Source organism: Bubalus bubalis, chromosome 12 (assembly GCF_019923935.1).
Source record: "Bubalus bubalis isolate 160015118507 breed Murrah chromosome 12, NDDB_SH_1, whole genome shotgun sequence".
Lineage (NCBI taxonomy): Eukaryota > Metazoa > Chordata > Mammalia > Artiodactyla > Bovidae > Bubalus > Bubalus bubalis.
The window spans coordinates 86622220-86648133 of record NC_059168.1 but is presented as its reverse complement, the minus strand read 5'-3'; the positions used below and the strand labels follow the sequence as shown (position 1 = coordinate 86648133).

General features: G+C 52.9%; 1 protein-coding gene across 4 annotated transcripts in view; it reads left to right on the top strand.

Annotated features, from left to right (window-relative positions):
- Window positions 1-19009, top strand: part of HPCAL1 (hippocalcin like 1) — a 117954-nt gene extending 98945 nt beyond the window's left edge. For all 4 annotated transcript variants that reach the window (XM_006073772.4, XM_006073773.4, XM_006073774.4 and 1 more), the window contains 3 exons: window positions 12568-12963; window positions 15780-15885; window positions 18118-19009. In XM_006073772.4, coding sequence (XP_006073834.1) covers window positions 12586-12963; window positions 15780-15885; window positions 18118-18215 — 582 coding nt within the window. In that variant the 5' untranslated portion in view covers window positions 12568-12585 and the 3' untranslated portion in view covers window positions 18216-19009. The remainder of the gene's footprint in view (window positions 1-12567; window positions 12964-15779; window positions 15886-18117) is intronic.
- The last annotated feature ends 6905 nt before the right edge of the window (window positions 19010-25914 follow it).

The window sequence follows — 25914 nt, the reverse complement described above, 5'->3', positions numbered from 1 at the left end:
AAAAACTATTAATGAAATACTTTTTCCCATATTAAGTTGTCAAAATCCAGTGTAAATTTTACTCCTAGAGAACGTATATGAATTCAGACCGCACACATTTTAAGTGCTCAATAACCCCATGTGACTAAGGGTTCCTGTATTGGACAAATCACAGCTTCAGTTCAGTTCAGTTCAGTCGCTCAGTCGTGTCCGACTCTTTGTGACCCCATGAATCGCAGCATGCCAGGCCTCCCTGTCCATCACCCACTCCCGGAGTTCCCTCAGACTCGTGTCCATCGAGTCAGTGATGCTATCCAGCCATCTCATCCTCTGTCATCCCCTTCTCCTCCTGCCCCCAATCCCTCCCAGCATCAGAGTCTTTTCTAATGAGTCAACTCTTCACATGAGGTGGCCAAAGTACTGGAGTTTCAGCTTTAGCATCATTCCTTCCAAAGAAATCCCAGGGCTGATCTCCTTCAGAATGGACTGGTTGGATCTCCTTGCAGTCCAAGGGACTCTCAAGAGTCTTCTCCAACACCACAGTTATAAAGCATCAATTCTTCGGCGCTCAGCCTTCCTCACAGTCCAACTCTCACATCCATACATGACTACAGGAAAAACCATAGCCTTGACTAGAGGGACCTTTGTTGACAAAGTAATGTCTCTGCTTTTGAATATGCTATCTAGGTTGGTCATAACTTTTCTTCCAAGGAGTAAGCGTCTTTTAATTTCATGGCTGCAGTCACCATCTGCAGTGATTTTGGAGCCCCCAAAAAATAAAGTCTGACACTGTTTGCACTGTTTCCCCATCTATTTCCCATGAATCACAGCTTACAGACGGAAAAACTGAAGCGCCGGCCAGGTGAAGGGGTCGTGGCAGGGGCGGGGTCAGGAAGCTGGGAGGCGGGGTCTCTTGGGGAGCCTGCCCGACTGCACCCTCTAGCGTCCACCCAACCTCGCTGCAGCCAGCGCCGCTGGCGCACCGGGTCCTGGCAGCTGACACAGGCCTTGGAACAGGACTGGCCCCTCAGAGCAGCTGCACTAGAAGCCAAGGCAGCAGGAGGCTTGCTTCCCCACCTGCTTACTTGGAGGAAAGAAGGACGCAAATGCCGTCAGCCTGTTTTCTCCCTAGGACAGGGGCTCAGCCCAGGAGGAGTGTTTGTCCACGAGTCACCAGAAAGACCCAGGGCTGGTGCTGCAAGAGAAATGACACAGACTGCCTGTTTTCTTCTGCCTGCTTCCAGCCCACTGTGTCCTGTTCTGCCCCAGACAGAACTAGCCAGTCTCATCTGGGCCCTCCCGTCCATTGAAGTGCAAATTCACGGCCTTGCCCCTCCAGCCTCCTCCCCAGCTTTGGCTTTTTATCAGGAGTTGGTTCTTCCCACCTCTCCCATCATCTTCCCTCCAAGTGTTTCTGAGTCTGCTTGGCCTAGCAAGCTTTGGAGATCTGGGTTGATGAAAGCGTTTTGGAGCAATGGGATGAAATGTCTACCCACGCTGGCAGCCGGCGTTGAGCTGTGATTAATGGGACATTCGAGCCCTCAGTTCCAGGAGACTCTCTGGTCGGCGGATAGAGCTACGCCATTAAAAAAAAAAAAGGCTTTAATTTGCAGGCAATACTGACTTTGGGTTAAATATTTTCATAGGGCTCCCCAGCTACGTGTTTACTTTTTTTTTTCTGTTCCAATTTAGCACATTAAGAACAATAACAGAGTAACTGAGAACCAGAGAAATGGCTTTTAGGGCTACACTAACTCCCTCCCCCATTTTTCCATTAGTGTGAATAAAATGTCATCTTTGAGGCTCTCAGAAGGCTGTTGCTTGTCTAATCCAAGCCCTGCTTGGTCATGACGCTCTTGAAGCCCAGTAAGAGCTTGAATCAATTGCCATCCCTGGGCACGTCTGTTCTGAACCCCATCTTTCACTGGAGATGAAAGTTAAGATTTTCTGGTAAATGAAGCCTGGGGTGTTTGCCTGACAATAGGGCCAGGGGGCCATTTCTGCTGGGAAGTGGGAGTGTTGGCTTTGTCGTTGCAGAAAGCCTTGCTTTTTGTCAGCCATCTTTCCCAGCCAGGCAATCGTCAATAAGTTGGTTCATTGGCTTAATTAGTAACGGAGGGGTCACTGGGGTGCAGCGTTCCACTGTCTCTGTTCCCTTGAGGCTGCCTGCTTCAGGCCGAGAGCCTCCAGGAGAGAGAACTGGAATAAGGTTCTTCTTAGATATTTCATCTGAGCCTTTGGGCAGCACACACAGGCCCATGCAAGGGGGGCTGAGAGTGCTGTGTGTGTTAGTCGCTTAGTTGTGTCTGACTCTTTGGGACCGCATAGATTGTAGCCCACCAGGCTCCTCTGTCCATGGAATTCTCCAGGCCAAGAGTATGGGAGTGGGTAGCCATTCCCTTCTCCAGGGGATCTTCCTGACCCAGGGACTGAACCTGGGTCTCCTGCATTGCAGGAAGATGAGCCACCATTAAAGCCCGACTGGGAGGGCTGGTGGAGCTTTATTTGACATTCATGGGCCCCTTCATGGCTTCACTGTGAGAGTCCCAGGGGGAAGGTTGTCTTGCAATATTGGTGAGAAGGTTAATGTTGGGGGGGGAGGTTGTGCAGAGGAAGTGGTCACCAGCTTGGAGCACCTCGGTGGCCTCCATCTCTGCCCATGGACTCTGGTGCTGAAAGCGCCCTGGGGAGTTCCCAGCTCCACCTGCCCCCAGACAAGCTTCTGCTCCCCAGAAGCCTCAGTTCTTTGTCTCTAAGATGCAGATGATGGAGATTGCCTTGCCTCCTCCCAGCCTGGTTGAGCATGACCCCTACCCACAGCTCCTGGAATCTGCCACGTGCCCTAGAGCTGACCTTTGGGGTCGAGCCTCTGGTGGCTTCTTAAGTCCTCCTTGTCATTCAGAGTGGCTTCCACCTGCCATCTTCCTAGCAGACTGCCTTGGCCCTGTGTGGGAATGAAGGATTCCTCTTCAGAGGCTGGACTTCCTCTTGCTCCCCCCCACCCCGGCACCTCTTTGTGTCACTTATTATGCCCCATCTGTATGCCACAAGGAGCTATGAGAACAGGCCCTGCGTCCCCAGCCAGTTGGAGGACCAAGGGGACTGGAATATTCTGGGCACACCCCGTGTACCCGGCCTGACCCCAGGCCCCGAGGACACGCAGAAGGCGAGGATGGCCTGCACTCCTGGGCGCCGGCTAGTGGACACGTGGGCACGAGCATTTGCACAGTTACGTTTGCTCCCTGTTTGTTGGGTGCAGGGTGTGATGAGGCTCGCAGGGCTTGTAGACAACGAGTCTCCAGATTCTTCCAGGGAATGCTGCAGTGCCTTCTCTGACTCCATTGCCTTTCTTGGGAGGAGGGGAGCGTTCACCCATATGGTGAGAGGCTTCCCCATCTCAGAGAGGGACACAGGGTTCTTCGACTGGGGACCTCCAGACGCAGGGATCCTAGACGATCAGACCCCAAAGGGGCCCAGAGTGGTCCCTCCACCGCCCGACCCTCCCTGAAATACACCCCGCCCTTTTAAAACTTGTGGTAAAACACAGGCACATAGACGTGACCATCTTAGCCATTTCTAAGTGGGCAGTTCACTTGTGTTCAGTGCATTCACACTGTTATGCAACCAGTCATCTCCACTCGTTTCATCTAAGTTCAGCTTGTGCTCTTAGGGGATTTCTAAAACCATAAATCCCCCCAACCCTGGATTTTTACCTGGCACCCCAGGGGGACTTTGACATCCTTGTAATTGCCTTGAACTTGCTATGGCAGTTCACTTCAGTCCAGTCGCTCAGTTGTGTCCAACTCTTTGCAACCCCATGGGCTGCAGCATGCCAAGCCTCCCTGTCCATCACCAACTCCTGGAGTTTACTCATGTCCATTGAATCGGTGATGCCATCCATCCATCTCATCCTCTGTCGTCCCCTTCTCCTCCCGCCTTCGATCTTTCTCAGCATCAGGGTCTTGTCAAAGGAGTCAGCTCTTTGCATCAGGTGGCCAAAGGATTGGAGTTTCAGCTTCAGCACCAGTCCTTCCAATGAATATTCAGGACTGATTTCCTTTAGGATGGACTGGTTGGATCTCCTTGCAGTTCAAGGGACTCTCAAGAGTCTTCTCCAACACCACAGTTCAAAAGCATCAATTCTTCAGCACTCAGCTTTCTTTATAGTCCAACTCTCACATCCATACATGACTACTGGAAAAACCATAGCCTTGACTAGACAGACCTTTGTTGGTAAAGCTTTTTAATATGCTATCTAGGTTGGTCATAATTTTCTTCCAAGGAGCAAACGTCTTTTAATTTGATGGCTGCAATCACCATCTGCAGTGGTTTTGGAGCCCAGAAAAATAAAGTCAGCCATTGTTTCCACTATTTTCCCATCTATTTGCCAGTGATGGGACCAGATGCCATGATCTTAGTTTTCTGAATTTTGAGCTATAAGCCAACTTCTTCACTCTCCTCTTTCACTTTCATCAAGAGGCTCTTTAGTTCCTCTTCACTTTCTGCCGAAAGGGTGGTGTCATCTGCATATCTGAGGTTATTGATATTTCTCCCGGCAATCTTGATTCCAGCTTGTGCTTCCTCCAGCCCAGTATTTCTCATGAGGTACTCTGCATATAAGTTAAATAAGCGGGATGACAATATACAGCCTTTACATACTCCTTTCCCAATTTGGATCCAGTCTGTTGTTCCATGTCCAGTTCTAACTGTTGCTTCCTGACCTGCATACATATTTCTCAAGAGGCAGGCAAGGTGGTCTGGTATTCCCATCTCTTAAAGAATTTTCCACAGTTTGTTGTGATCCACACAGTCGAAAGCTTTGGCATAGTCAATAAAGCAGAAATAGATGTTTTTCTGGAACTCTCTTGCCTTTTCGATGATCCAGTGGATGTTGGCAATTTGATCTCTGGTTCCTCTGCCTTTTCTAAATCCAGCTTGAACATCTGAAAGTTCACGGTTCATGTACTGCTGAAGCCTGGCTTGGGGAATTTTGAGCGTTACCTTGCTAGCGTGTGAGTTGAGTGCAATTGTGTGGTAGTTTGAGCATTCTTTGGCATTGCCTTTCTGTAGGATTGAAATGAAAACTGACCTTTTCCAGACCTGTGGCCACTGCTGAGATTTCCAAATTTGCTGGCATATTAAGTGCAGCACTTTCATAGCATCATCTTTTAGGATTTGAAATAGCTTAACTGGAATTCCATCACCTCCACTAGCTTTGTTCGTAGTGATGCTTTCTAAGGCCCACTTGACTTCACATTCCAGGATGTCTGGCTCTAGGTGAGTGATCACACCATCATGATTATCTGGGTTATGAAGATCTTTTTTGTATAGTTCTTCTGTGTATTTTTGCCACCTCTTCTTAAATTTCTGCTTCTGTTAGGTCCCTACCATTCATTTCTGTCCTTTATTGTGCCCATCTTTGCATGAAATGTTCCCTTGGTATCTCTGATTTTCTTGAAGAGATCGCTAGTCTTTCCCATCCTATTGTTTTCCACTAATTCTTTACATTGATCACTGAGGAAGGCTTTCTTATCTCTCCTTGCTATTCTTTGGAACTCTGCATTCAAATGGGTATATCTTTCCTTTTCTCCTTTGCCTTCTGCTTCTCTTCTTTTCACAGCTATTTGTAAGGCCTCCTTAGACAACCATTTTGCCTTTTTGCATTTCTTTTTCTTGGGGATGGTCTTGATCCCTGCCTCCTATACAATGTCATGAACCTCCATCCATAGTTCTTCAGCCACTCTGTCTATCAGATCTAACCCCTTGAATCTATTTCTCACTTCCACTGTATAATCATAAGGGATTTGATTTAGGTCATACCTGAATGGTCTAGTGGTTTTCCCTACTTTCTTCAATTTCAGTCTGAATTTGGCAATAAGGAGTTCATGATCTGAGCCACAGTCAGCTCCCAGTCTTGTTTTTGCTGACTGTATAGAGCTTCTGCATCTTTGGCTGCAAAGAATATAATCAATCTGATTTTGGTGTTGACTATCTGGTGATGTCCATGTGTAGAATCTTCTCTTGTGTTGTTGGAAGAGGGTGTTTGCTATGACCAGTGTGTTCTCTTGGCAAAACTCTATTAGCCTTTGCCCTGCTTCATTCTGTACTCCAAGGCCTAATTTGCCTGTTATTCCAGATATTTCTTGACTTCCTACTTTTGCATTCCAGTTCCCTATAATGAAAAGGACATATTTTGGGGGTGTTAGTTCTAGAAGGTCTTGTAGGTCTTCATAGAACCATTCAACTTCAGCTTCTTTGGCATTAGTGGTTGGGGCGTAGACTTGAATTACTGTAATATTGAATGGTTTGCCTTGGAAATGAACAGATATCATTCTGTCATTTTTGAGATTGCATCCAAGTACTACATTTTGGACTCTTGTTGACTATGATGGCTACTCCATTTCTTCTAAGGGATTCCTGCCCACAGTAGTAGCTATAATAGTCATATGAGTTAAATTCACCCATTCCAGTCTATTTTAGTTCACTGATTCCTAAAATGTTGATGTTCACTCTTGCCATCTCCTGTTTGACCACTTCCAACTTGCCTTGATTCATGGACCTAACATTCCAGGTTCCTATGCAATATTGCTCTTTACAGCATCAGACTTTACTTCCATTACCAGTCACATTGATGACTGGGTGTTATTTTTGCTTTGGCTCCATCTCTTCATTCTTTCTTGAGTTATTTCTCCAGTGATCTCCAGTAGCATATTGGTCACCTACTGATCTGAGGAGTTCATCATTCAGTGTCCTATGGCATAAGTACATGCTACTGACTTTTAAAGGGTAACACTCTAAGTCAGCCCTTTAATTCAGCTGACTGAGTGTGGTCAAGAAATCAAAGCAGAGGTGGGGGGGCCCTACTTCGGAGCTGTGAGGTCTCCCTAAAGGAGACTGGAAACTCAGTGATAGATTCCTGCCATACCGTCCTAAAAAATGTGGTCTGCCATCAGCCCTGACTTTGACAGCCGCAGATGTTAGTCACTCAACCTTCAAGACAATGGCAGGAAAACATGTTTTTCCACCCACGGTTTCTTGATAGTTTTCCCCCCCAAGTAAAATTTATCTTTTTTTGTTTCCTAAACACATCCCTCAAATTCTCCCCGCCTTGCTTTTCTTCTCTCTACAGCTGGGAGTGCCAGGCCTGCCCTGACCACCTCCCAGGGTTCAAGGTCAATTGTTGAGCTCTGTGGTCAAGCTCAAGATGGACTCCTGGTCACATCCTGGTCACATCCCAGCTCCAACAGCTGTGGGACCCAGGAAAAGTTACTTAGCACGCCCAGGCCTCGGTTTCACCATTTATAACATGACCTGCACAGCCCCTGGCCCAGCTTGAGTGCTTGATGAGCTGCAGTTGCGGTTAGAAGGACCGTGGTGGGGTTTTTGATGCTGCAGTGGACCGATGCTGCCTCCCATGTGCTCCGGCCTTGAGGAACTCTGTTCAAAGGCAGGATCCATGCCTGATACGCCCATCTCAGAGTCCTGCCATCCCATGAGCCCCAGAACCCTCAGGAAGGGCCCCCCTGGACTGCTTCCCCCAGAGGGGCCAGGATGCATCAAGGCTCTGCTGGAATGCCAGCTTTGCCAGAAACTGCTTCCCTGGTGGCTCAGATAGTAAAGAATCTGCCTGCAGTGCAGGAAGCCTGGGTTCGATCCCTAGGTGAGGAAGATCCCCTGGAGAAGGAAATGGCAACCCGCCCCAGTACTCTTTCCTGGACAAGCCCATGGAAAGAGGAGCCTGGCAAGCTATAGTCCACAGGGGTCAAAAAGAGTCAGACACGACTGAGTGATTAACACACTTACTTGCCTCCAGAGTTAGCAGGTGTGTGTACATCTGTGTACACAACCAGGACCACCACCACCATGGCAGGAAGACCCACTCCCCCCACACTGATGCCCACTCTGAGCCAGGCCCGGGGAGGGAAGAGGACTCTGAAGCCTCACATATCTGCCTGCGGGGACACGTGAGAAGGGCTGGGAAAGCTGAAGCCTCCCCAGGCAGACCTCAGAGCCCCTGGCCGTCACCTCCTAGCAGTTGTATTGACTGTCTTGTCCCATCCCCAGTATGGTCCCTTCCTCCCCATAAACATCTTCCTCTCCATAAACATTTGTCACATCAGGCAGAGGAGGAATTAGGAGTTTGGCATCTTGTGGATCTTAAAGAATACAAATCGCTAGCACGTTCTGAGGCCATCTGATACCATGGTTCTGAGCGGCGGTTTGGTTTTCACTGAGGCGAATGGATTCTAAAGGGACTGATCCTGGGAATTCGCTGGCAGTCCAGTGTTCAGGGCTCGGTGCTGTCACTGCCAGGACCCAGGGTTCGATCCAGGCTCAGGGAACTAAGGTCCTGCAGGCTGTGCCATGCAGCCACAAAAAAAAGATGTGAAAGGACCGACCCTGAGCTCTTGGAGCCTAGAGCTTCCCAGAGGTGGCTCGTTTCCATGATGAGAAGGAATGCTTTAGGGAAAGGATGTGCGTTGACCATCAAGGCGGCCAGGAAGGCCATGTTCATGACCGCATTGTCCTCCCGCCCTCCCCAGGCCCTTCCTCCCCTAGCTGCCCCCAGGAAGTTGTGAGATGGGGCCAGATGATCAGGTCTGAGGGCTGGCTTTGCCTCCAGAGCCTCCCGGTCAGCTTCCTCCCTGGTGAAGCGGGACGAACACAGGCGAGGTGTCTGATTAAAAACAAAAGTGTCCCACGTCCATGGACCTTCTTGTGGTTGTCCCTGATGCCGGCAGGTCAGGAGTTAAGCCTTTTGGAACCACAAGGCCCCTAGCACGGGGTTCTGCCCCATGGACATTCTTGATAGAATGGACCCACCACGGTCCTTCTAACCGCAACTGCAGCTCATCAAGCACTCAAGCTGGGCCAGGGGCTGTGCAGGTCATGTTATAAATGGTGAAACCGAGGCCTGGGCGTGCTAAGTAACTTTTCCTGGGTCCCACAGCTGTTGGAGCTGGGATGTGACCAGGATGTGACCAGGATGCCACGTGTTATCACCTCAGTTCCCTGGGCAGCTGTCTTAGCATAGTACACTGGACAGCTTCAAAAACAGAAATGTATTCTCTCACAGTTCTGGGAGGCTGAACATCTGAGGTCAAGGTGTCAGCAGGCCTGGCTCCTTCCGAGGCCTCTCTTGGCCCATCGACAGCCGTCTCCCTGTGTCCTCATGTGGCCTTTCCTCTGGGTCTGCATCCCAAGCTCCTCTAGTCAAGGGCACCAGTCAGATTGGTTTTTAAATACTTTTGGCTTCACCGCACCATATGAGAAGTTAGTTCCCCAACCAGGGATCAAACTCTTGCCCCCCACCCCCTTGCATGGGAAGCGCAGAGTCCTCACCATTGCCAGGGAATTCCCATGGCCTCTTTTATCTTAACGATCACTCTGAGGGTTGTGTCTCCAAATACAGCCACATCCTGAGGTCCAGGAGTTAGGAGGTCAGTGTGTGAATTTGTGGGGAGCAGTTCAGTCCGTGACAGCAGCTGGCCTTCTCTGCCGGCCTTTCTGGACAGGTGGACACACGCCACCAACAGAACGGCCTCGGGTCTCAGCGGAAGGCGTGAAGAGCGAGGGTGGGTGGGTGCGGTGAGACCCTCCACATTGCAGCCCCCTCTGCACATGGGTGGCTGCCTTGGAAGCCAAAGGTAGGAGGCAGAAGGAGAGACATCTGAGACAAACCACTCCTCTCCCTCCCTGCAGCCGCTGGCTGGGAGACTCACAACTGAGAGGAGCACGGCAAATACAAAGCTTTGAGAGCAGCTGAACTGAGCAAAGGATCACAGATCAGCCTTTTAGTGCAGGAAATACGGAGGTGGACATGTGCAATCTGCAGGGCATCTTAGGTAGAGCCTGGGAGCCCTGGGGTGGGAGTAGGGTTGTGGGGGGTGGAAGGTGCTGGGGGCCATCGGAAACTGACAACCAATTTCCATAGCGACTTGCTGGTTTCCACTTGCAAGGATCAACCAACAGGTAAAGCAGAACGGAAAGTGGAGAGGGTAAACCCTGACCCTGTGAAAGTCATGGTTCCTACGCAGGACAGAAGCGGATGTGGAAGGGGGAGGGGAGGAGAGGGAGATTAAAAGGCGGATTAATAACTTAATCTCCCAGAGAATCAAGAGATCCCTGTCATGTTGCTGGACCGAGACATAGAGGATTCTTATGTGTTTTTTTTTTTTTTTTAATATAGCTACACACAGTTCCACATTTGAAGTTACAAAAAGATTTACAGTAAAAACTCGCCATGTGATCCTTGTCTATCAGCCATCTCTCTTTCTGTGGTCAGTGTTATCATTTCCCAAGAAGTCATTCCGAGTATGAACAACACACATAGATTTTCTCTTTCTTTCACAAACAGTGGCAAACTCTGTGTGCTGTCCTACACCTTTTCTTTTCACTTAAAAATACATCTTGAAGATTATTTTGCATCGATCACAATGACAGATGTCTGGGTTGTTCATTATTACAGACAATAGTGCAGGCAGTGGTCTGTGTGCTGTGCGGCATCGCTTCAGGCGTGTCTGACTCTTTGAGACCCCATGGACTGTAGCCCACCAGGCTCTTCTGTCCATGGGACTCTCCAGGCAAGAATACTGGAGGGGGTTGCCATGCCCTCCTCCAGATCTTCCCGACCCAGGGATCAAGCCAGGGTCTCCTGTGTCTTCTGAGTTGCAAGTGGATTCTTTACCTTTGAGCCACTGGGGAAGCCTGGAAGTGGTTGTGCTGTACACAAGCTATTTGCATGGGTGGGAGCATCTCTAGATGTGTTTCTAGAAGTGGGGTTGCTGTGTCCATGGCAACATGTTTGTAATTTTGAAAGATATTCCCAACCCCACCCCCACCTGGGGGTTAGAAAAGGAACTTTTCTATAATTTAAATTTCTGTAAATTTAAATGTATGTAAACTTAAAGTCATAAAGTAAAAATAGTGACATGTATAAAACTAGTAAAACCTGGGAGGAGACTGAAGAAAAAGGAATTGCTAGGGAAAATATGTGAACTGCATTGAATATCTTTCCTAATGAGGATTCGGTACATAATGTTTAGGATTCATAAATGTTAAGAAGCAGTTCGAGAGACTTCCCTGGCAGTCCAGTGGTTAAGACTCTGTGCTCCCAGTTCAGGGGGCTCAGGTTCAATTCCCTAGTTGGGTACTAAATCCCCAACACTGCACAGTGTGGCCAAAAAAAATTTTTAAGATGATAAGATGTTAAAAAAAAAAAAAAGAAAAAAAGCAGTTCGAGGTGGTTACCTCTGGGACAAGGGTGGAAAACCCTTTGTGTGTTTTTTATAATTTTATTTATGTTTGGCTATTTGGGTCTTCATTGCTACTCCAGCTTCCCTTTAGTTGCAGAGAGCAGGACCTACTCTCTAGGTGTGGTGCTCGGGCTTCTCTTGTTGTGGGCTCTAGAGCACACAGGCTGCAGTAGCTGGGGTAGGTGGGCTCAGTAGTCACAGCTCCTGGCTTTAGAGCACAGGCTCAGTAGTTGTGGCACACAGGCTTAGTTGCTCTGTGGCATGAGGCATCTCCCCTGACCAGGGATCGAACTTGTGTCTCCTGCATTGGCAAGGGGATTCTTTACTGCTGAGACACCAGGGAAGCCAGAAAACCCTTTGTTTTCATTTTCTGTTCTGTATGCTTCGAAAGGGCTCCCTTGGTGGCTCAGTGGTAAGGAGTCCACCTGCAATGCAGGAGACACAGGAGATGTGGATTCGATCCCGGAGTTGGAAAGCTCCCCTGGAGGAGGACACGGCAACCCACTCCCGTATACTTGCCTGGAGAATCCCGTGGACAGAGGAGCCTGGCGGGCTACAGTCCATGGGGTCACAAAGAGTCGGACATGACTGAAGCGATGTAGCATGCATGCAGGGTCATTCTTCTGTGCAGGCGTTAGGGGAAAACTCCATGGAGAGCACGCGTTTGCATGCCTGCAGCTGCCTGGGACTTTACTATGCACACCGGATACATCCTCTTGGTGCTAATTCCAGACCCACACAGTGCTCCCAACCACAGGTTTCTCAGAGGCCAAAACAAGAAGGGATTCCTTAAAAGTTTCTGGATGCCTGTTCTAAGGATAAAATCAGAACGCGGTGCCTGAAAGAGGAAAGAAATGCTCAGAACAGGGGGTGTGTGCTGCAGTCAGGGTGACAGTTTGGCTGGGAGATGATGAGGGTGATGAGAAGGGTTTCAGCCTCCAGTATTGTACAAACCGTGCTGGGCACTCATTCCCAGGGGTGAGGGCCTCATTCCCGTTGATTTTATGTGGCTGTTTTCTCCACGTTTCCAATTCTGGAGGTCAGGATAGATCTTGCAGTGAGAGGCAGCCGGTCCTGATTCCACTGGAGCACCCGACCTTCCTCATGGTATACAGACTAAGGGTCCCCCTCCCCTCCAGGGTCCCCCTCCCTGCAGGGGTCCTACACACACTGGGGACAGCTCATCACCGTGATGGCTGGAGTCAGGCCTCTCGGGCCACTGGTGGGGGACACTCAGGGGACAGTCCTCCGACCCGATGGGTGGCCGTGGGAGGTGGGGATCCCTCCCCTGCACCCTGCCCACCCCATCTCCAGCCCGGCTTCTGTCTTGCAGGTGTCCCCGCCAGCCGCCATGGGCAAGCAAAACAGCAAGCTGCGACCCGAAGTGCTGCAGGACCTGCGGGAGAACACGGAGTTCACAGACCATGAGCTGCAGGAGTGGTACAAGGGCTTCCTCAAGGACTGCCCCACCGGCCACCTGACCGTGGACGAGTTCAAGAAGATCTATGCCAACTTCTTCCCCTACGGCGACGCTTCCAAGTTCGCCGAGCACGTCTTCCGCACCTTTGACACCAATGGCGACGGCACCATCGACTTCAGGGAGTTCATCATCGCGCTGAGCGTGACCTCGCGGGGCAAGCTGGAGCAGAAGCTCAAGTGGGCCTTCAGCATGTATGACCTCGACGGCAACGGCTACATCAGCCGCAGCGAGATGCTGGAGATCGTGCAGGTGCGCCCAGGGGGCGGGGCCGGCCCCGGGGGCGGGGCCTCGGCAGACCCCGTCCACTCGGGGACCATGCGCTACTCCTCAGCCCGCCTCTGGACCTTCGGGCCCACGTGGCTGCCTGCCCCTCTTTCCTGCCCTTCAGAAAATGACTGGCTGTCGCCTGGCCAGCGGGCAGATGGTGATGAGAAGAGCCATTGTTGGGCTTCCCAGGTGGTGGCAGCAGCGGTTTAGTCGCTAAGTCCTGTCTGACTCTTGCGACCCCATGGACTGTGTAGCCTGCAGGCTCCTCTGTCCATAGGATTCTCGAGGCAAGAATATTGGAGTGGGTTGTCATTTCTTTCTCCAGGGGGGATCTTCCCAACCCAGGAATTGAACCCGGGTCTCCTGTATTACAGGCAGATTCTTTACCAACTGAGCTATGGTGGAGCTAGTGGTAAAGAACCCACCTGCCAATGCTGGAGAAGGACCATTGTTTACCGATCATTGGTGGTACAAAAGCCCTGGCCTACATGCAGTTGATGAGCTGTGGTATCCCCAGTTCTAAGGCAAGGGGGTGTCATTCTGAGCATTTCACAAACTCTGAGACTAGGTATGGTTGGGGGGTGGGGCAGTGCGGGAGTGTGATTTCCTGAGAGTTACCAGTTGTTGTTCAGTCGCTTAGTCGTGTCCAACTCTTTGCAACCCCGTGGATGGCAGCATGCCAGGCTTCCCTGACCTTCACTATCTCTCAAGAGTTTGCTCTAACTCACGTCCATTGAGTCAGTGATGCCATCCAACCGTCTCGTCCTCTGTCATCCCCTTCATTTCCTGCCCTCAATCTTTCCCAGCATCAGGGTCTTTTCCAATGAGTCGGCTCTTCACATCAGGTGGCCAAAGTAACAGAGCTGGGAATTATAATGGAGAGGACCCTTGACACTTGCGAAAGGCACCGCCAAGACCTTTTCATATTCCCCTGTTTAAAAATGTAACAGACAGCTTGTCATGTCCTCAGGAACACACAGTTGTAAAGCCAGACTGAAACATTAGTGGTGACGGAATAAGCTCTGGCCCAGGAAGCACCACTTCAGAAAGCTCTTCTCTCCTGTCAACGACTCTGGCGGGGGAAGCTGTTTTCTGGCAAGAAACCAAGTTTTGTTCACTTCCCCGGGTTCCCGGGTGTGTGGTAGAGAGCCACAGAGCCTCCGCTCCCTGGGTTCCCACCCCCTGCATCCCCACTCCTGGAGCCTGGGAACTCAGTTCTAGAATTCCTCAGAGGAGGTGTTCTCTAGTCCACACGGTAGAAACTTCTGGACTAAACCAAACACAGAGGCTATCAGACTCAGGCACTCCTTGATCAGCAGCAAGTAGCCTGACCTGTTTCCCAAACAGGTAGTTTGCACACCATGAGAATAAACCGGCACAGGTTCAAGGGAAACCGTCCTTCAGCCATTGATCCTGGCTCTTAGCAACAAGCAGTAGTGAAAAGAAGAGATCTGCTTCCGGGGAATCACCTGTCCCGACCTACCTGCTGGCCCTTACCCTCCTCTGTCACTGGCCAAGCAAACTGGCCAGGCCAAAGCTTACAGACATGGCAGAGCTGTGAGAGCCTTAAGGGGTGCCTTCCTGTCCAAATGGGATCTGGCTGCTAGGCCCCCAGACCGAGTTCCCAAACCCTAAGCACCTTCCCCGCATGTCGGCAGATGCTAAGCAGGACACCTGGCTGCTACACCTTCATCAAAACAGACTGGGCTCCAAATGCATCACAGCCCAGCAGAGATGGGGAGGGTCTTGGCTCTGCCTGCTCTGCACTCGGACGAGTGCCTGGCGCTGTCCCAGGAGGGGGGCCTGTCCCAGGAGGCCCTGAAAAACACACTTGCTGTGTGCTGAGGCCTTGCCACCCCTGCCTGCAGTTGGAGAGGGACCAAGGAGTACAGAGTATGATAGATACGAGAAGCCTCACTTGGGGTCATTGTTTTTGGTTTGGTTTTGTAAACCTGCTTTTTAAGACATTACAGCTTCCAGGTTTCTGCTGTTCTTGGTCTGTTGTTTGAGGAATGAGAGTATCAGTCAAGCCATTTCCACATAGAATCCCCCAGTGGCACAGCCCCTTCTCTATCGCATGTTACTCTGATGAGCTGCTGGTCACCGGCTTCATCATGGCCCCCTGGACACACACACACACACACACACACTCTGATGCACATACACACACGCACACACCACTGGGCCTGGACTCTTAGACAGAGATGGCCTGCATGGTGCCAAGCCCTCGGATGGCAGCATCCTGAAGAGAAGGTTCTCGGTCCTGCTGGAGAGACCCACGGGCCCCGGGCCTGTCCTTTCTGGGGCTGGTGGTATGGTTTCCCCTGTGAGTTTCAGGGGCTGTCTTTTTTTGCTTCTCACCGAGGTACAGCAATAACGTCAAATACATGTGGCTAAGCGTGCCGCGTGATGCACTGCGCACACATATGTCCATGTCACGGCCAGTGAGTTAGGGAGCGTCCCCAGCACCGCCCCCCAGAAGGCCTGAGAGCTGTCCCACCTCCCGCCCCCAGACAGCCCCAGTCTTGCCGCTGTCACAGTGGGTCATTTCACCTGTTCTTGAACCTCACGTAAATGAGGCTGGCTTCCTTTTGCTCATGTGCTGTCTGCAATATGCATGCATGCTATTGGGAAAAGCCCCGGAACATTCCAGCTGGGGAGGGTCCTGGAGCTGGTGGGCAGCCCGGCCTCTCCTCCTGCCGTGGGCGAGGGTAGGGGGTACAGATCAGGCCTGTGCCCCAATCCCCCCAGGAGCACCTGGAACCTCTAAGCACACGCATCTGTGTGCCCCTTTGCAGGCGATATATAAAATGGTGTCCTCCGTGATGAAGATGCCAGAGGACGAGTCCACGCCGGAGAAACGCACAGACAAGATTTTTAGGCAGATGGATACCAACAATGACGGTAGGACCCCCGCGTGTCTGTGCCACACTGCTGGGAGCAGAGAGGCATTTGGGGCCTTTCCCCGCAGCTTCTGGGACCTTGCCCAGCCCAGTGCTGGCCAGTGCAACTATGCTGAGAGCTGGGCTTCGGAGTCCAGTATCCTGCCCCCTGAGCGATAGTCTCCTCACTTCTAGAATGGGGAGACTGTGGGCGTGTGGGCATGTCCCAGGGGAGAAGAGGCAGGTGTGCCCATGGCACATTGGACCCCCGAGGGGCTGGGATCAGGAGTCCTGGGTGGTGGATGGATGGATGGCCCCCCATCATCCCTCCTCCAGGCCCCAGTGGCTCCGGCGACTCTGTCGGGAGGTGCTGGCCTGCAGCAGCTGTGCCAGGCTTGCTGGGACCACACCGCAGTAGAAGTGGTGGGTTCCGGGGGGGCGGCCATGGGGGCCTGGCAGGGAGGATGTGCCCCGTGTTTCCTTCTCTGCCTTCGCTGTGAGCTTCTTTGGGGTCCACGCCGGGGAGGGTAACCATGAAACAGGATGGATCCGCACGAAGTGCAGCCCCAGAGCCATGTCGGATTTGCTTTTGAAGGATAAAGAAATGCAGCATTTAGAAAAGAAAAAGAGAAAATACCCTCTGCACTGTGCTTGGGGGTTGAAAATAAGCTAATGCACGGGAAAGCCCCCCACCCCCCGGCCAAACCTTAAAGTGCAGTTTGCAGATGAAGGCCAAGGACTGAGCCAGCAGGGGAGGGGCGCGGCGGGGCTGCAGGCACATCAACCCATGGAGACAGTTTTCAAAACACGATCAACGTAAGACAAGACGGCCTTGCGCCTGGCGTGGCCTTTGGGCAGATTCAAAACATGTCTTCCACCCTCCAGGGTAGCAAGGCACAGGCTTTGGGTTCAATAGATCTGTATCACCAGTCTTGGCTTTTCCGAACCTCTGTTTCCTCTTCTGTGAAATGGGGATAATAATTCAATCTCTTGTGGTTGCGAGGATCCAGAGGATCTGCTCTGACCTCTCAGCTCTGTGCATCTTCCCAGGCTGTCCGTGAATGGGGCCCGCACTTCTCCTGTGAGCCCCGGGATCGGCCCTGAAGCTTGGGGAGGGGGCTGGAGAGGCAATGTTGGAGGAGAGAAGAGTGAAGCAGGGGTGTGCAGAGTTCAGCCCTCGTCCTTCTCTGGGTTTGCCCCGCACCATTCCCACCTTCCCGGCCCCGGCTTGGAAAGCACAGGTAGTCGCTGAGGCCACGGGTCCTGAGTCTGGCGGAGCACCAGGAGCATCCCGATGAGCACACCAGACTGTGCTCAGGGACCCCCAGCCCCTTGCCAGCCCCGCTTTTTGCCCAGAGGCAAGGCCGGTGCTTTCATTAGCTCCTTGCTCTGAGTAAGTAAGTGTTAATTACTCAGTCGTGCCTGACTCTTTGCGACCCCCATGGACTGCAGCCCACCAGGCTCCTGTGTCCATGAGATTTTCCAGGCAAAAATACTGGAGTGGATTGCCATTTCCTTCTCCAGGGGATCTTCCTGACCCAGGGATTGAACCCAGGTCTCCGGTACTGCAGGCAGATTCTTTACCACCTGAGCTACATGGGAAGCCCCTTGCCCTGAGTGGTCAGGGTAAAGTCTCCGTTAACCGTATGAACAGTCACAAAGCCCAGTAGCCCTCTGCATCATCCCAGGAGCCTCCTTTTCTGCTGGGGGGATGACTGCTCCCCTTCCCAATCTATCCCTTAGCCTGGGGTGGTTTAGTCTGCTGAGGATGCTCTGGGGGTTCACGCCTTTGAGACAGGCGTGGCTGTGACCCCCCACACACAGATGAAGACCCTGGGATGTGGAGAGATGGGTCGCTTGCCTGTGGAGGCAGAGCTAAGTGCCCACCAGTGTGCTGGGCATGGCCCCAGACTCCTGTGTTGGGGTCACTGGCTCTATTTCGTTTTACAGCTACAGAGGCAAGACGGAGGTTCCCCAAGGCACAGGTTGCCAGAATGCAGGGTCTGCTTCAAACCTAGGTCCCTCCCATATCTGTATCCTGGGTGAAGTACCACCAGTGATCAATGAAAGCCAAACGGGTTTCCCAGAAATGCCTTCAAAGCGCGTGGAGCCTGGACATTATCCCGCTTCTGGAGGGCTTGAGACTCGGACCCCAGGAGGCTTCCCCAACCCAGGACCTGTCTGTGTGTTCTCCCGAGGGTGGCACACAGCGAGCACTGGCTAACTCCTGTTTTTCCCATCCTCCTACCTGCAGGCAAACTGTCCCTAGAAGAATTCATCAAAGGTGCCAAGAGCGACCCGTCCATTGTCCGGTTGTTACAGTGTGACCCCAGCAGTGCGAGTCAGTTCTAAAGGGTTGGCGTCTGGACAGTGCAGAGAAACACAGGCTTGCCTTGCCATTTAAGCTTTGCTTGCAAAAGTGGATGCCTCCTCAATCATCCCTGCTCTCTCGGGGTGGCCAGGCGACACGTCGCCGCACCTGCCTGCCCTGCGGCTGCACCCCACTCCTCACCTGGCCTCCTCCCACCTGCTCCCCGCCCCGGTCCCTCCAGGGCGACTTCCCGGGGATGTGTTTACGCGCAGGGCTCGTGGTGTCCTTGCTGCCCAGGCTCCTCCCTGCCCACAGGGAGCCCCGAGGACATGCCGAAGATACCAGTGGGACTTTCTGAGATCGCGCCAAGGCCAGCCGATTGATCTGTGATGGCAGGTGACCCTGTGGGAAAGATGGGGACAAGAACAGAGGGAGAGGAGACGGGCAAGCCCTCCCTGTGCATGGCTCCACCCAGCTCATTCGTTTCCTCCGACCAAAACCACTTGCACGTATATATACTGTGGTCTCCTTTCTTTTAATATATAAATTATACGTACGGTGAAGTGAAATGTAACGTGTAGGTTCTGTATTTAATGCCTCGATTGCCTTTGAAGCGTGGTTCCCTCGTGGCCTGTGATTCCCCGCCCCCCGGCTCCCCCAAGTCTGGTTATTTTGTGGTATTTATGCCCTCAATCTGCCCTTCTCCAAAGGACATGTGTGCATGCCCAGGGCCGTGGAGACCCTCCCATCCGCGTTGTGAATACAGGTGTCTCTGTGAGGCTTGTCCTCCCTGTTGATTGGTCTGGCATTTCCTGTATTAAAATGATCAAATAAACGGGAGTTGTCTGAGTCTTATGTTGGCCCACGACAGCCCCTGTTCAGCTGCCGTGGCCTGAGCACTCTCTGGACAGGTGGCCTCTGTGGGTCCAGCTGCTCATTGTAAACTGGGCCGCTCCTGTGTTCCTGCAGCCGTCACGGTGTCTATAAATCCTGTGCAACCTCTCCTTCCATCTCTGCCTAATGTCAAGACATACGTGGAAATAAAACATGACTATTCTCGGGGGTTTGATGACCAGGCTTCTGCCTCCTTCCCTCCCTCCCCTCAGCTTCTCTGCCCCTGCCCCAGCCCAGCCCCATGGTTTAATCAGCAAGGTCGTGAGACTGCACATCCCCAGCGATGACAGGGCAGAGACCCCGGGCACCCGCACCAGCCAAGAGAGCAGGCAGGCCTGGTTTCTCAGGCTGTGGCCATCGAGATGCTTCTGGTCTCAGAAGCAGCAGAAGGGGCCTTAACTGTGGGCAGGTGGGCACCACGTGCCCGCAAGTCCCATGCCTTGTCAGCCTGGCTGACACCACATCTCGGGGGCATCACTGAGGATGTCCTGGTTCCTTCCGCTGCCCCACCACCCTGCCCCTGGCCTCCGAGGCAGCTTCTATCCACACCCTTGAATCCTTGGAGTCCCTGCAGGGTAAGTGCGACTGACACGGGAGCCTTCCAAGACAGGACAAGAAGTGGCCCTGGCTTATTTCTTCCTTAAAAGGGAAGAGAACTTTCCAAAATTCTCCTGCCTGCCTCACCCCAGCCAGCCTCACTTCTCGGTGCCTTGGCCTGGACTGTGAGGTGCCTGGAGGCACCCAGGGTGACAAGGGCCCCTCCCCCAGGGGGCGTGGCACCAGGAAGGGTGGACAGGACTGAGGTTCTGGTTCCGTCATACCCGCCCACGGGCCAGGTGACCGCTCTTGAGTCTCACCTGGAGAGAGGCAGGTGATCAAGGTAAGTGGGCAGAGCATGTAGGCTGCCCCACAGCAGAGACGCTGGCTGTTTTGATGTTTTTAGTCATCTTAATATCTTTTAGGACTCCATACCTGCGATAGAAAGTGTGAGCCCCGTCTGCTAGTGCCTTTGCGGTCAATGGCATCGCCAAGTCCAAACCTTCATGGGCAGTGTCCACAGGGATGAGATGAGAGCAGGAGGCCAGGTGACCTGGGGCGCTTGCCTCCACGAGGCCGCATCTGAAGGTGCCGTGATGAGGGGTGCGGAGGAGGCTGCGGTGCTACTAACGGGATGCTGCCCAGTAACGAGGCATAGATGGGAGTGACAGCAGGTGCAGGGCTTGCCACAGACACAGATGACAGAGTCTCTCTCTCCCTCGGTGGTGGTGTTTAGTTGCTAAGTCACTTTTGCAACCCCACAGACTGATCCTAAAGGAAATCAACCCTGAATATTCATTGAAAGTACTGATGCTGAAGCTGAAGCCCCGACACTTTGGCCACCTGATGCAAAGACCAGACTCATTGGAAAAGACCCTGATGCCGGGAAAGATTAAGGGCAGGAGGAGAAGGGGGCAACAGAGGATGAGATGGTTGGAAGATATCGCCGAATCAATGGACTTGAGTTTGTGCAAACTCCAGGAGATAGTGAAGAACAGGGAAGCCTGGCATGCTGCAGTTCATGGGGTTGCAAAGAGCTGGACACGACTGAGCAACTCAGTAACAGCAGCAGCAATGGATTGTAGCCTGCCAGGCTCCTTCTCTCCATGGGATTTCCCAGGCTAGAATATTGGAGTGGGTTTTCATTTCCTTCTCCAGGGGATCTTCCTGACCCGGGATTTGAACCCCATGTCTCCTACATGTGGGTTCTTTACCACTGAGCCACCAGGGAAGCTCTTCCCTCTGAATACATATTCACATATATGGGTGGCGGGGTTGGGGTAGGGGGGCGGGAAAGAGAGAAGCTTTATAAGGAACTGGCTGATAGGATTATGGGGGCTGAATGGTCCCAAGATCTGCCAGCTGGAGACCAGGAGAGCCTACAGCATTCGTTCCGTCCGGGTCTGAAGGCAGGAGCCAGCAGTCCCAGCCCAAGACCACCAGGCAGAGCACAGAGCTTCAGTTCAGCCTTTTGTTCTAGTCGGCCCTTTGGATGAGGTCCTCACCCTGGTGGGAAGCCCTACAGTACTGTCTGCTAATGCAGTGTTAACCTCATCCAGAAACACCCTCACAGACACACTCAGAATAGCGTCGAACCACCCGTCAGGATACCCATGACCCAGTCACACGGACATAAAATAACCATCCCTGTGCTTCCACACAAATGGGAAGGATGTGGATCTGGGGTCCTGGTGAGCCCTGCCCCAACAGAAGCTCACAGAAGTCATGGTGGTTCCTTAGGGAGTCGTAGGCGATGAGGACCTGCCCCAGGGAAGAGAAGGGACCACCCACAGGCCCGTCACTGACTCGGGGACTCCCTTAGAAGCTGGCCATACCCCTCGGGTCCCAGGAAGTTAATGGCAGAAGGAGAACCAGTCAGATTATCTTACCCCCACCCCCGACAGTGCCCCTTTCACCGTGTGTGTGTGTGTGTGTGTGTGTGTGCAGGGTGACAGGCAGTGTGGTTTCTCCAGGCGGGGCTCGGTGGGACTCAGGGGTCCAGTGTGGGATGTGTGTCTGTCCTGCGGGGCAGTGCCATGGACACGTGCACTAGGCACAACCCGCGTAGACACTGGGTGTTGAGGGTCCCGCGCGTCCAGCCTGCATCAGCAGCAGGCGAGTGGCCCCTGGGGACCAGTGTGAGGCTGTGTCGGGTGCCAGCTTGGAAGGGACCTGAGCCCTCTGCCCCAGCTGGCCAGGGCTGCTTTCACAGTGGGGGCAACCCCGGCCCCTGTCCCCAGCTTGTGGCCTCCGTGAGCGTCGTGGACACCCACACACCTGCCTTTCCCAAGACTCTATGCCAATGGAGCAGAAAACTTTCTTCCAGAAGGTCACCCCACCCCTCCCAGGTACCCCTCACAGCGCCCACACTTGCCTCGCTCACCACACTCTTCCCCTTGAACTGACCTCGCAGTTCACCCCTTCCCCTCCCCAGAGCCAGTGCCTAGCCTGGCTTCTTATTAGCTGCTCAGGGTGTTCCATTGGTGGCCTCCTGGTTAGGACTCTGGGCCTTCACTGCAGTAGCCTGGCTTGATCCCTGGTTGGGGTCATGAGGTCCCACAAGCTGAGCAGTGCGGCTTAAAAAAAAAAAGGCAAAAAAAACTAGAAGTTCTGAATGAGTGAGTGAATGAATGAAGAATAAGTGTTGGAGAGTTCCCCAGTGGTACAGTGGATAGGAGTCTACCTGCCAATGCAGGAGACATGGGTTCAATCCCTGGCCTGGGAAGATTCCACATGCCGCCGAGCAACTAATCCAGCGTGCCACAACTGCTGAGCCCGACAACAAGAGAAGCCCCTGCAATGAGACGGCCCCTGCCCGCTACAACTAGAGAAAGCCTGAGTAGCAACAAAGACTCAGCACCACCCAAATATTAATTTTTTAAAAACTCAGTATTGGGGGCCCACCTTATGGTCTGGAACTGCACCCAGTGGGCCCTGGACACAGAGGCAGAGGGACAGGTCCCAGCCTGGCCACTGATAACTACATGACCCTGGACACATGTGACAGGGCCCCAGAGAGCCAGAGGTGCTGCCTTTGACCCCGTAGGTCAGCTGGCAGAGGGGTGGGGCGGGCAGGTGCAGGGCCTTGAGGGAGAGCAAGGATACCTATGGGCCAGGACCTGCCCTTCTGACTCTCTAGCTCAGAGCAAGGGCTGCGAACAGTTCACTGCTTCTCCAGAGAGGGGGGCCAGAGCCAGGGTGGGACCAGGCACCCGAGGTAGGAAAAGCATGGACCCAGGGCCGTGCAAAAATGGGGGAGGGAGGCACACCAGCAGCCATTGGTACCCAGGTCCCAATGTGTGGGGACAAGCAGGACCTGGGCCTGGGCATCAAGGGCTGGTCGGTGGGTGAGGGGAGATAAGGACAGTGCCCCTTGGCTTCCCACGCCACCACACTTCAGTAGGAGGAGAGGAGGGCTTGTCTTCACAGCCAGGGCGGGAGGGGTAGCCCGCCATGTCACCAAGCATGGTGTGGGCACCTCAGGAGCCCAGGGTGGGGGCATCACCCACCTGGTACAGGCCGGGGGTGAGAACACAGGCTGTGGGGGACCACCAGCTGTTCCCTTGGTGTGAGGGAGGAATGAGGGCTGGGCTCACCTGTGGGGGCTTCACCTGTGCTCAGGAAGATTCCGGGGGAGCAGCCTGGTGCAGGACAAGCTGTCTGGAGCCTCAGAGCCTAGATACCTGGTGTGGCTGGCCCTGGATCTCCCTCTGAGCTGGGCCACGTTCCAGTGCCCACAGCCCTCCTATCACAGTCAGGCCTCTACCAGCGGCATCTGTTGAGTGGCTAAATATTAGTGTTAGTCACTCGGTAATGTCGGACACTGCAACCCCATGGACTGTAGCCCACCAGGCTCCTCTGTCCATGGGATTCTCCAGGCAAGAATACTGGAGTGGGTTGCCATGCCCTCCTCCAGAGGATCTTCCCGACCAGGGATCAAACGTGCATCTCTTACAAACCCAGGGATTGAACGTGCATCTCTTACGTCTCCTGCACTGGCAGGCAGAGTCTTTACCACTGAGCCATCAAGGAAGCAGGACCTGACAGCTTGGTGGCAGTGCAACACCACAGAGGAGTCTCAAGCACGAGGCGCTGCTGCCCTCTGGTGGCTGTGGCTGGGAGGGCCGTCTAGGCTTGAGTGTGCAAATCCCCCAGCCTGGTTTAGGAACCTCGGGGGCCAGATTTGTATCTGAGTTTTCTCTCTCTGCCCCATTTGACAGGTGAGGAGCTTGAGGCCCAGGGGTGACCTGATTTTCCGTGAGACACACAGCAAACAGAAGCTGCAGCTGGGCTCCTGGTGCCCAGGACTTGGAATCCCTGTTGATAGGGTTGTCACATAAAATAACAGGGTGACCAGCCAGCAAGTAGAGTAACCTAAGAAAACCTGACAGAGAGGGATGGAGTCTGCATAGACATGCAAGGTCACTATCTTCGGGGTCACTGTGAGGGGTATGAGGAGCACAGGGCTACAGAGGGCAGGCTGAGTGGAGCCTGTGCAGCCCCAAGGATGGTCAGCTGGGAGGCTAGAGAGGGCTGTCAAAGGCCTGGACAGCGGTCTGTGCGCAGGCTTCCGGCTTGGCTCTCAGTGCAGGCTGGTCCAGGTGCAGACTCAGGTCTGACCTTGGCCCCAGGCGGGTGACCCCAGATGGGGCAGAGAGCCCCACCCTGGCGGGGGTGGGGGCGAGGGAGAGGTAGGGGTTAAGTCCTTGACCCCAGGGGCTCTGATGTCTCCATTAGCCCCCGGAACTGAGTGGGCACAAGTCAGAGCCCCCTCACCCTGCAAAGTTGCCAAGGAGGCCTTGGTCAAGCCCATCCAAGACCCCGACCAAGCTCACTGGCCCTTGTTCAGCAGCTCATGGGCACAGGAGCCACATAACTGAGGATTTTTTCTCTGTTTCCTCACCTGGGAGGCACATTTTATATAATTCCTTTAAAGTCAGCAATAGACACATGTAAAGGTACATATGAAGTCAGTGTCCACTTGCCTCCTCAGGCCCTCCATTTTCCTGCTACGTCTCTGTCAGTTCTTCCAGAAGTTTCTGTATATGCAGGTAGCTATGCGTGTGCACAAGATTTGGTTTGCTCTTTGCACACAGTAGCTCACCACACGCCCACGGTCCCCACCAGCTCTGGCAGGGCCCTGCATCTCGCAGCGGCTGCGTCCCAGTGATCATTTCAGTGGTTGCCTCCTGGTGAACACACAGGTGCTTCTCACACATGCTGTACAGACACTGTCACAATGAAAAGCCTAGTAAGTGGCCGTGTCCAAGATTTCTTACAGGTTAGAATTGTTGGGGCAAAGAAAATGTGGATTCTTTTTTTAAATTGTGCATTTGTTTGGGGCTGTACTGGGTCTTCGTTGCTGCACGGGCTTTTTCTCTAGTTGCAGTGCGATGGGCTTCTCATTGCAGTGACTTCTTGTGTGACACACAGGCTCGAGGGCACATAGGCTCAGTTGTGGCTCCAACTCTAAAGCACACATACGCTCAGTAGCTATGGCTCCAAGACTCTAAAGCACATGCTCAGCAGTTGTGCCACATGGGCTTAGCTGCTCTGTGGCATGTGAGATCTACTCAGATCAGGGATCGAATCTGTGTCTCCTGCACTGGCAGGCGGATTTTTTACCACAGAGCCCCTGGGGAAGCCTAGATAATTTTTTAAATTGCCAGATTCCCTACAGAGATTATTCATATTCTTGCCTTCCCAAATGCCATGGGAGAGCTTGCCCGCTTACCCAGCCGGGAGTGAATTCTCCTCTTTGCCACACTGACAGCTGAGAGATTCTCATAGTTCTAAAGGTTTGTTCTAAGTTTTCTGTGAAAAGTTCACATCTTGCCCACTTTCTACAGCATTGTTCCTCCTTTATTTATTGGAACTTTTATTATGAATAAAATCGGCTACTTCTATGAGTGTTGTTTTCCCCTTTGCCCCCTACATTTTTTGCTTCAAATGTTTTCTTCTACTAGCTTCATGGCCTAATCCATCACAGTGAAAACTTCCACCTGGGGTTGGTTTATTGTGGTACAAGGAGCATCAGCACCTTCTGCTTTCCCAGGGGGTTACCTGTTGCCCCACAGTCCCTGTCCCGTCTGGGGTAGGCCCAGCAATCTGCGTTTTGAGATGCCCTCAAGTGACTCGAATACAAAACCTGCCCGGCTTGTCTTTACCTTGGACCAGGAGCGCCTCCCAGTGGGGGCCTGTGTGGGGACTCCAGCACCATGTCAGCACCTTATGGAGGCCTGAGCTGTCCACTTCAAACCAAGGTCTAGAAGTGTCTGCGAATGACGGACAGTACCATCTTTATCAGAG